This window comes from Sinocyclocheilus grahami, unplaced genomic scaffold (assembly GCF_001515645.1).
Source record: "Sinocyclocheilus grahami isolate Dianchi unplaced genomic scaffold, SAMN03320097.WGS_v1.1 scaffold697.1, whole genome shotgun sequence".
Taxonomy (NCBI): domain Eukaryota; kingdom Metazoa; phylum Chordata; class Actinopteri; order Cypriniformes; family Cyprinidae; genus Sinocyclocheilus; species Sinocyclocheilus grahami.
Window position 1 is genome coordinate 539578 of NW_015505876.1, and position 11675 is coordinate 551252.

An 11675-nucleotide genomic window follows, 5' to 3' on the forward strand; every position below is an offset into this window, starting at 1 on the left:
TATAGAAGGTGCACAGTGTCATTCACAAACACTAAACCCAATCATGGTGACACACATGATATTGAAATAATGCAATAAACATTAATTTAACAACATTAGATGTAAGATTAAACCCTAATGTACACAACTGATAAGAAAAAACTAAGAAGAAACATGTTAATTCAACAAAAAAACATCAAATATGAAGTGTCATGCAGGGAATTCTGGGAGTGCCAATTTATGGTTTTTCACTGTTAATTATACAATGACTTTTTCTTTTTCACTTCCAAAAATCGAATTTTTAACAGTATTTTACTGTAAAATCACATTAAATGTAATTACATTTATTCACCGAATATAGTATGGAAACTTACTGTTAACCAGTTAACAGGTTTTTACTGTAGCATTTTTACAGTCTTTTACTGTTAAAATCACAATCATTTTTGTTCTTTAACTTGTGCACTGTCAGTAACTCACTCGCAGAAATTTCCACTCCCATTAGCACTTTTTTGGAATTGCACTCTTGCGGTAATTTGCCCTGTTTAGTAAATCTGGCCCTATGACTATTAATGTGAATGAAATTTATAATCACATAGCTTTCTGTATTTTGCATTAAAGCACAACCAGAGTTTCTCATTTAGCTCTAGGTGTGAACGGGTCTTTTATCTGCCATTTATTTTGCTTTTCATTTCATTCCTGGCGTAAACAGGTCTCATAAACTCTATGACAAACAGGATACTGTGCAAACGTGTCACATTTTGGACGGGCAGATATTGTGCATCTGCTGATCTGTAGACAGTGGAAAACTGAGGGTCTGACCTCCAAGTGTCCGCTGAAGGCCGCGTGGTGTAGAGCCGTACGTCCGGCGCGGTCTGACACGTTGACGTTGCTTAACAACGGGACTAACGCCTCGGCGCAGCGCACGGCTTTATGGGACGCGGCCACGTGCAGCGGCGTCTGCCAGTTCTTATCCCGTGCATTCACATCCGCCGAGTGTTTCAACAGCACCTGGACTGCTTCCTGAACACACAATCACATTAATGAGCTTGAAAGCCATTTCATTTGTTTATATTTGTTTTTCCGATGCTGGAGGATGTGTCGTACCTCACTACAGGATGCTACGGCCCGATGAAGAGGAGTGAGCCATTTATTATCTTTGGCATTCACTCTCGCCCCTGAGAGAGAGAGATAGAGAGAGAGAGAGAGAGAAGGGTATGCATGAATGAATTGCACTTATAATGTCACAGCTGAAGCAGGATCTGTGGAGCTTCCTGTAAGCCAGTTCAAAATAACCCCCCAAAACTCTCTGTAATCACATCTGTGGCTTAAAATACAGCAGCACCTGTTACTTTTCCTCGGTCATAAATGACAACAACTCCTCCTTTACACACGTACATACGGCCCTTTCAGGACGTCACATGTGTGTGCCTTTTGTCAGTGTCACTGGTGTAGTGCTCAACAAATATGAGTTTTCAAAGATCATTTGCAATATAACTCACTTCTGTTACATATTTTATATACACAATGTCAGTGTTGTTGTTAGTGGTTGCTAGGGTGTTGCTATGTAACAAAATATATCAATCATTTAAATGGATTAGAAACCACTGCATTTACATTATTGATCTATTTTGTTTAGATGAAAACACAATAAATAGATGTTTCAGTGCTGTGCATTATCGTTCAAAAGTTTGGGGTCAGTATCATTTGTTTTTAAGAAATTACTACTTTTATTCAGCAAGGATGCATTAAATTGGTCAAAAGTGACAGTAAAGACATTTATAATGTTACTAAAGATGCTGTGCTTTTGAACTTTCTATTCATCAAAAATCCTGAAAAATAAAATGTATCACAGTTTCCATAGAAATATGAAGCAGCACAACTGTTTTCAAACATTGATAATAATCAGAAATGTTTGTTGAGCAGCAAATCAGCATATTAGAATGATTTCTGAAGATCATGTGACACTGAAGACTGGAGTTATGATGCTGACAATACAGCTGCGCATCACAGGAATAAATTACATTTTACAATATATTCACACGGAAAACAGCTATTCTAAATAGTAATAATATTTCATAATATTACTGTATCAAATAAATGCAGCCTTGGTGAGCAGAATTGACTTCTTTAAAAAACATTCCAAAAATCTTACCGACTCCAAACTTTTGAATGGTAGTGTAGATTTATCCACCAACCCAGATTACATCATAATTTAGATCTATTAATAAATCTGTCTGATATTTCAGTCACCACGCTGGAGTGTTTTGGGTGTAAATGACCCTTCATACCTGACAGGACGAGCAGCTCTATGATCTCAGCGTCGCCCAGGTAAGCAGCAGCGTGAAGCGGCGTTCTCTTCTCACAGTCCTGAGGATTCACAAACATGCAACAATTAATGACAAATCATGTTTAAAACTAGTTATTTTCACTATTTCAGCAAACACAATGGCTTTTTAAAAGTTTAGGGGCGTTCAAATGTTTTTGAAAGAAGTCTTTAGCTCACCTAGGCTGCATTTATTTGATCAAAAATACAATTATGAAATATTATTATAATTCAAAATAACCATCTTCTACTTAAAATGTTATTTATTCCTGTGATGCGCAGCTGAATTTTCAGCATCATAACTCCAGTCTTCAGTGTCACATGATCTTCAGAAATCATCTGATTGTTATCAATGTTGAAAACAGTTGTGCTGCCAAATACTTTTGAGGAAACCAGGATTCCTTGATGAATAAAAAGTTCAAAAGAACAGCATTTATTTATAATAGAAATCTTCTGCAACATAATAAATGTCTTTACTGTCACTTTTGATCAATTGAATGCATCCTTGCTTAATAAAAGTATTAATTTCTTTAAACAAATCTATTGCTGATTGGCGCAAGAGGCTGATGATACACAGGGCAACATTTTGAGCAACCAGGTGAGACTCAGGGCCCACGACCGATCTAAAGTATCCAGATAGAAATGTGTTACCCATTCTCAATGGGAAAGTGCCCAAGCAACATTGCTCAAAAACTTGCCCCATGTATCATCAGCCAAACACATCAACCAATCAAATACTGCATCTAATCTCATTTCTGCTCAAAACAGAGTGAAGCTGGTGTTTTTTTGCGATTCACCTCTGATTTGCATGAGTTTTACTCCATTTGGAAGTGTTTGATGCATGTGCGGTTTCAGCAGGGTGTGTGTTATATGATGCACACACTGGATTCTTGCGCATGGCACACAGTGATGCATTTGTAAGCGTGTGTGAGATCAATGCGGCCGCACATCTCTAGAGACGGCATGCAGAAACACGAGACACACGTCACGTACGTTTCTCTATTGAGGTTCCCAGGATCTTCTGCGATCACCTATACTGTAGCTTTAACCGTGCTTCCAGATCGACATTTTTATCAATAAAGGCAATTACGAAAGAGTGGCTATCATTCATTCTTCAGTGTCATGCCACCCTGCAGGCTTCTGTCTTCCATCTGGTCTGGAATGAGAATGGAAACCAGGAGGCCAAGCCACACAGAGTCACGTGACCCGACAGGCCATCAGTGATTTGCTGGCAGTGGAACGGGAGTCTCTCCAGGCATTGGCAATGAAAACAGCCTCCTCAGTAAACAGTGAGCAGTAAAATAAACTCTCTTCAGTCCAAATGCGGGCTCATGACAGCCTATTAACCTCTCGGATGAAGATCCATTATGAAACTAAGAGAAATAATGTACAAGAACTGCCACTGAGTCCATTTCAGAAGGGCTTCCAAGATCATCCATCAGTGAGAAATCAATCATCTGGTCTCAAAACCCAGCCAGACGCAATAAAAACTGAAAAATGACCACTTTCAGAGAATTTCAAAGGATAGTTTGTGTTTTTGCAAGTTATGGACATTCACCTGTACATTGACGTCTTCTTTCTTGAATATGAGAGAGCGAACTTCATCTGCGTCGCCGTTAAATATGGCTTTAATCAGAGAGGGCTGTGGAGAAATGAAAGAGATGCTTAAAAACAATACTGAAGATCTTCTTTAACTCAGAAAGACAAACCAGCACGTCTGATATCAATCAAAACTTAAATTATGACAAGCTCGTCTTGAACAACAGGCTGTGTTAAACGCTGAAGATGAATGTGAAGATGAAAATAACCTAAATGAATGAAACTGTGTTTAAGCGACATTCTGAGAATCAGACGTCAAGCGGTTTATTATAGACAGACGAAAACAAGAAACCGTTGATTCATCAGCACGCCAAAGAGAAACTCATTGAAGTGCAGCATGAAATAAAAGTATTTAATAGTGTATGAAATCGGTTCTAACAACATTTGTGAGAATAAGGAGAGATGAGACTCGTAGGAGTGAAACTGTCTGCACTCAGTTACTTTAAACAAAATAGGGACTGAATCAAATTAACCGTTTTTACTGAGCAACTGAAGATTTCCAACCAGATCAAAGGAATATATTGATTAATAATTATGTTTACACTGTCACTGATAATGAGAATGATGAGTGATGAAGTTATGCATTCAAAGCAAGTATAAATTCTAGATTGTAAATGCAAATGATTATTTGTTTATGTATTTATTTATTTAATTAATTCTGTATTTCTCCTATTAGGGATGGGTTAATATGTTGAGATATATAGATATGTTTTTTTATTATAAATTTGTAAAATAATTAATATTAAAAAAAATTTCCCACTCTATAAGAATCTAGAATTGTACATGAATCCTATTCAATATGTCATAAAAAAGATGCATTTAAAAAAATACCCAAAAACCTGCCATAGAAAAAAATACTGTAGGAAACAAACAAATGAATGAAAGGACACTGCGCATTATCTGCTCTGTATTAATTTAACTAAACGCTGATATTGGCTGATACTGGTATATCATGCATAACTGCAATATGTGACAATATTTTGTCATGTGTTGATAGCTTACAAGCTGTGAATCCGTTGAAGCAGGGTTATTATCGTTAACTAAAACAGAATCTAAAACTATTCAAACGTTATTGCCAGTTGAAATTAATCTGAAATAAAACATAAAAATGTTCTCAAAAACTTAAACAAAAAAAAAAATTGAATTGTTGCCTTTGCAGTTAACTGAAATAAGTTGAAGTTAAAGAGCTAAAATTATTAACTGGAAATAAATAAAAACTTAAACTGAACTATAGCTAAAATAAAAATAAAAAATATTTAAAAGAAAATTAAGTGAAAATATAAAAATAAAAGCTAACAAGGTATTAATCAAACCTATATAATAGTATATAATTAATACTTAAACCCAATAAGAACATGCATTAAATATCTTATTCAAGGTTATTCCAAATAAGGACAGGCTACACTAAAGCCCCGCCCTGTCCGGCTCCGCCCACTGGCCACGCCCTCCACTCAGGTGTCAATACAGGAAATGATTGAAAGCGCAACTTATGCATCTCTCTCAGAAAAAAACAGGTTCAAAAGCTTTTTAAAAATGTACATTTTTAGACCTTATTTACTTAACTTTATTGTCATTGTAATAGAGTTCCAATTAAATTCTCAGTGGCACAATCCAGTCTGCAGCATATCATTAAAATCAATAATCAAGTACAATAAAAAGTACAATAAAATAGAGGAGCTACTGCTCTTGGATAAAAACTATTTGTACATGCTTCAAGTCAAATCATTTACCACTAAAAGGTGCATTTCAGAACTAAAAGGTACAGATTTGTACCTAAAGTATACAAATTAGAGCCTTTTGAAAGGGTACTGCCCCAGTGATAGCTTTTGTACCTTTTTATCTGAGAGGGAAGAGAGTAGAGAGGAGCTGACAATTACTGAATGTACTCATAAACACACACACACACACACACACACACACACACCTGCTGCAGTCTTTATGTGGATTCACCTCACAAACACATGATGCAGCAGCTGAAAGCAGACGTGAGAACGAAAGACAGGAGAAACGTCGTAAAAGAAAGCATGCAGCTTTCCTCTGTTTAAGGAAATGTGGCCTGTTATAACAGCAAAAACGTTAGCCTGAAGCTCCTGAAAACTGACTGAAACCAGTCAGAAGCACTTAGACTGATCTTCAAAGAATGCTTTTAACTATTAAAGAAGAAAAACAGCTGGCAAAATCCACAGAACTGAAACCTGCCCATCCGGTTCATCCACTAAACTGATGATTATCCTGCTAATTTGTCTACAGTTTCCATTCAAACGCCTGCTGTTCTCACTGATCAAGAGCACCAACACTTAGTTTGAAATGTGTGAGAACAATTCACAATGCAACACAAAAACATATAGTATTCTCAACACTGCTATGAGCAATAGCATAAAAATCTGTTCCTCTTTTTCTTTTGTAGGTCAACTGCAGTCAAGACGGAACGACAACATATATGTTTTAACTCCCTGAATAATGGCTCAGACATATGAAGGTAACTGTACAACAGGCTAAAATTTAGAGATAGATAGATAGATAGATAGATAGATAGATAGATAGATAGATAGATAGATAGATAGATAGATAGATAGATAGATAGATATATAGATAGATAGATAGATAGATCAAGTTTAGCTTTGATAAAATTAAATCTAAAATACATAAATTATTAGAAAAAAATAATAATAGTTTCTTTGATAAAGCATCTCTAAAATAAATAAATACATTTATTAAATAAATATTAAATATAACTATTTAATGAACTAAAAAAATAAAAAAATCTAAAATAATTACATAAAATTCAACAAAGAATTTACAAAAAAATTTAAGAAAAAACTAGAATGAAAACTGCAAAATTATGAATGAATGAATGAATGAATATGGGATAAAATTCAATAAGAAATAAACATTTACAAAAGGTTTTTAAAATGTATCTTTGAAAAAATAAAATAAAAAACACAAACAAATAAAAGTTTAGATAAAATTCAACAAAAACTATTTACAAAATGGTTTTACAATTTATCTTTGATTTAAAAAATAAATAAAATATTAGAAAAAACAGACAACAAAAACTATTTACAAGAGGCTTTAAAATGTTATCACACTTCATTAAAAATCTTTTCATATTAATCAAACAAATAGTAAAGAGTACATGAGGTTTGTTTATGTCTGCATTTGTACTTGTATAAAGTGCGTTTCTGGCCTAATGGTCTGTTCACACAGAATACATTCTTGGATTATATTTTGCAGTTGTTGATGGACATCTTTGGCCTCTGCGATGCATCTCACACCATGTCAAGTAAAAAAAAAAAATGTTATATTTTTTATAAAAGCCAGTGTATTTTCAAAGCAAGAATGGACGTGCGCTGCGTGTGAAGCGTGTCCTAATGCATGCTGACATTTGCGTCTGACAGCTGCATTTCCATCCAGGTCCAAGGTCCACAACTCACTCCTAGTCACATGATCCAGTAAACAAATAAAAGTTTAGATAAAATTCAACAAAAACAATTTACAAAATGGTTTTACAATTTATCTTTGATTTAAAAAATAAATAAAATATTAGAAAAAACAGACAACAAAAACTATTTACAAGAGGCTTTAAAATGTTATCACACTTCATTAAAAATATTTTCATATTAATCAAACAAATAGTAAAGAGTACATGAGGTTTGTTTATGTCTGCATTTGTACTTGTATAAAGTGCGTTTCTGGCCTAATGGTCTGTTCACACAGAATACATTCTTGGATTATATTTTGCAGTTGTTGATGGACATCTTTGGCCTCTGCGATGCATCTCACACCATGTCAAGTAAAAAAAAAAAATGTTATATTTTTTATAAAAGCCAGTGTATTTTCAAAGCAAGAATGGACGTGCGCTGCGTGTGAAGCGTGTCCTAATGCATGCTGACATTTGCGTCTGACAGCTGCATTTCCATCCAGGTCCAAGGTCCACAACTCACTCCTAGTCACATGATCCAGGGTTTCCAAGGGGAATTTTTGGACCTCACCTGGAAACCCCAATCAGATCTGACAGAGACGGATGAACGTGTCTGTATCTGTCTTCAGATAATAACAGGGACTAAAGCAACCGTTTGACTTTCTTCTGGCTCTCTTTTGAAGTTCACCGCTGCTTCACACGCAACAGACACCCCATTATCATTCACCTGCAGTCAAATCAGCCCCCTCACCTTCTCGTCCTGAGAGGAATTCTGGGAAATGTGGTCCGGGGTGGCTTTGGAATGCAGAGGGGAGGGATCGTCGTCTTCCACCTCCTCCAGGACCACGATACACACACGACTCATGCGCTCCGACCGCATGCCTGCTTCTCCAACACACACACACACACACACACACGAGAGCTGCTTTCACAAAAAACACCAAGCGTTATTCTGTATGGCTGATCCGTCCATGACATTCAGCTCCGGTGCCATTAGTATCCGAGCGTTAAATCCCTCCAAATGCACACAATCCTGGAACAGTGAATTCCTCAGAGTGGGAACATCAGCAGTGCTGCAGTGAGAAGATGCAGCGTCCTCATACACACACACACACTCTCACACACACACACACACACACTCTCTCTCTGTGTGATCTGAGAGGACAATGGTGTGTGAGCTCCAGCCTGCTGAAACCTGCACTTTACACACATACACACAGATCCAACCCCCACTGCAACAACACACCAACCCTACTGCAGAGAGAGAGCAAGAGAGAGAGAGAGAGCGAGAGAGAGAGAGAGAGAGAGAGAGGGTCACATCACAGAGGAGTCAGCTGTCTTAACCGTGGCTTGTGTACTGCAAACACATACCGAGAGTGAGGGGTGTTTTGTAATGAGACAGCGAGCTTCCGACAGCATGAGCCTTTAACACCAGTGAAATATGAAGCACAGAGACAGAGCTGATGGGACAAACACAGGCAGGAACAGATCATATTATTCTTTGTCAGGACTACGAACAAGGTCACTGTTTGTTTTTACTATAGGGACAAAATTGTTCCCAGAAGTTAGTTCAATCTGAGAAAAGCTTGTACAAAATACAAAATATAGTGAAGCACAATATAGTAATGTACAAAATATAGTCAATTGTGATTTTTTTTAAAAGATTTGCAGTTATTATAAACAAGCAGAAGCTGTAGGGTAACAGATTTTTTGGGTGAATCTCAAGAACACGGAGGTCATATTTCACCTCAAAATCAAAAGAGAAATAATTAAATAATTCTGCATGGTAAATGAAGATTGTTTATATATATATATATACACATACATATATATATATATACAGTATATATATTTGGACATTTTCAGGACTCATTTAAGCACATTGGATTTACATCCAATTCACAATTTATATTATAATTGGAAAACGTTTATATATAATATACTTTTTAAAGTAAGTATACATCATGGTGGTATTTGTTGTACTGAATTGAATTCATGCTGATTTTAATTTATCATTAAATAAATATAATTACAATATCATTAAATGCATTTTCAATATGCTCAAGTAAAACATGCAAATGCATTATAATAAGAAGAATTTGACTGGAAAATGAGATTAATTGCATAAAAAAACAATGTCTAACTAGACTTTGCAAAACATTTTAATTTATTTATTAATTTAAGAATTTAAGCTACATATGGACATTTTTTTTTATGATTTTTATTTTAATTAATTATTATTTATTTTGTTACATTTTCATGCCAGTGAAGCACGTTTACATAAAATATATTGTATTTGTAATTGGAAATTATTTATTTAAAAATACATTTTAAAGTAATTCTAAATCATGGTAGTATCTGTTGTACTGAATATAATTCATACTGAATTTATTTAATAAATTATCATTAAATCGTTGCATTACAAGTACCTTTTAAAGTAAAACAGATCAAATAGATTAAAACAGTCTTTCTTGCTGTTATTTATTTATTTTTATTTTTTTAAATGTTTGAAATTTGACGTGGACAGGTTTTACTGACATTCACACTGAAGTCTCTGATACCTTCTGATTTATATACAGTACACTGGTAAATGTGAGTAAGTGTGTGTGTGTTTGTCTCCAGTCTCTGTTAGATAATGTCTGATCTGTGTGACTCATTCTCGTTGGCTCGTCTTCATCAGCTCTTCCTCCTCCTCTCGCTCCAGCTCACCACAACAAACTGCTGACTGCCTGATACACTCGCTAATGGACACACACACACACACACACACACACACACACACACACACACACACACACACACACACAGACCAGCACATCCACACGCAGAATTGTTTTATGAGTTTCCGTTAGCAATAATAATCATGGCTCACACACCTTGTTTGGGTTGGATCCGGACACTCCGATGGGGTTGAGCAGATCCTCCAGACCATGAGGAACCGGCCACAAACCCAGAGCCACTTTCCCGCTCACCAGCGTGTCTTTATAGTCGAAGAGGTTGATGTTTCCCCAGGCCAGAGGAACACACACACACACACACACACACACACACACACAGATCAGCACTTCAACAGTCACACATCACAGAATTGATGTGATTTCTGATGTGAAAGAACCACATAGTCAACAAAAACACAAAGAAACCACTATTTATAGCTCAGAAAAATCTGACCTAAATCTCAGAAACAAATCCTGCTGGACTGAACACTAGCAAATGCATAGCAACACCCTAGCAACAAATCAGTGGCTTTTCATACACACTTTTATTCAGACAAAGCAAAAAAAAAAAAAAGAAGAAATGATTTGAACTAATGAGATTTATCAGATAGTTTTGCACCACAAGTATCCAGAATATCTAACTGGCACTTCTGAGCATGTTACGACAAGACTGATGTTCCTGGCAACAAAATGACTTTCCCAACGTTTCAGATGATATTTAACTGTAAAATCTGCCATAAAAGCAGCTTCAATATCAAAGTGAAACTCTGTAATGGTTACTGACTGGAAAAATATTAAAAATGACTGTTTTTACTGTATTTTATGTATTCTTTGTGAGCACAAACGACTTAAAAAAAACATTAAAAAAAATAAAAAATTACCAACCCCAAATTTCTGAACAGTAGAGTACACATAAAACTTAACATTTGAATTTAAATGGCTGCATTTATTCACTATAGTATTTACCCAAAATATAAATATTTGAACACAAGCCATGTGCATTGTCAGTAGTGTCACAATGTGGGTTTAGTATGTAGTGTTCTGTACTCAACAGTATCTGCATTGGAGATGGTACAGTGTGTGTCTGGAAACAGCACTGGACACACCTCTAAGCTCCGCCCCCTGCCCCCCGTGAAGTCAATAACAAGCTCATCTATTCAATAACGTGACCAGTGAAAACAATCTGCCATAAAAGCAGCTTCAATATCAAAGTGAAACTCTGTAATGGTTACTGACTGGAAAAATATTCAAAATGACTGTTTTTACTGTATTTTATGTATTCTTTGTGAGCACAAACGACTTTAAAAAAAACATTTAAAAAAAATAAAAAATTACCAACCCCAAATTTCTGAACAGTAGAGTACACATAAAACTTAACATTTGAATTTAAATGGCTGCATTTATTCACTATAGTATTTACCCAAAATATAAATATTTGAACACAAGCCATGTGCATTGTCAGTAGTGTCACAATGTGGGTTTAGTATGTAGTGTTCTGTACTCAACAGTATCTGCATTGGAGATGGTACAGTGTGTGTCTGGAAACAGCACTGGACACACCTCTAAGCTCCGCCCCCTGCCCCCCGTGAAGTCAATAACAAGCTCATCTATTCAATAACGTGACCAGTGAAAACAG

The 11675-nt window shown here is 35.8% G+C and overlaps 1 protein-coding gene across 1 annotated transcript in view; it reads right to left on the reverse strand.

Moving 5' to 3' along the window:
- LOC107559754 (serine/threonine-protein phosphatase 6 regulatory ankyrin repeat subunit A-like) overlaps positions 1-11074 on the reverse strand; it is a 40239-nt gene extending 29165 nt beyond the window's left edge. Inside the window, exons 1-7 of the mRNA XM_016243691.1 lie at positions 11006-11074; positions 10032-10063; positions 8074-8576; positions 3861-3944; positions 2268-2346; positions 1084-1154; positions 799-999 (exon numbers count right to left, since the gene is read on the reverse strand). Of these exons, the coding sequence (XP_016099177.1) occupies positions 799-999; positions 1084-1154; positions 2268-2346; positions 3861-3944; positions 8074-8202 (564 nt within the window). The 5' untranslated portion in view covers positions 8203-8576; positions 10032-10063; positions 11006-11074. The remainder of the gene's footprint in view (positions 1-798; positions 1000-1083; positions 1155-2267; positions 2347-3860; positions 3945-8073; positions 8577-10031; positions 10064-11005) is intronic.
- Between the last annotated feature and the right edge of the window lie 601 nt (positions 11075-11675).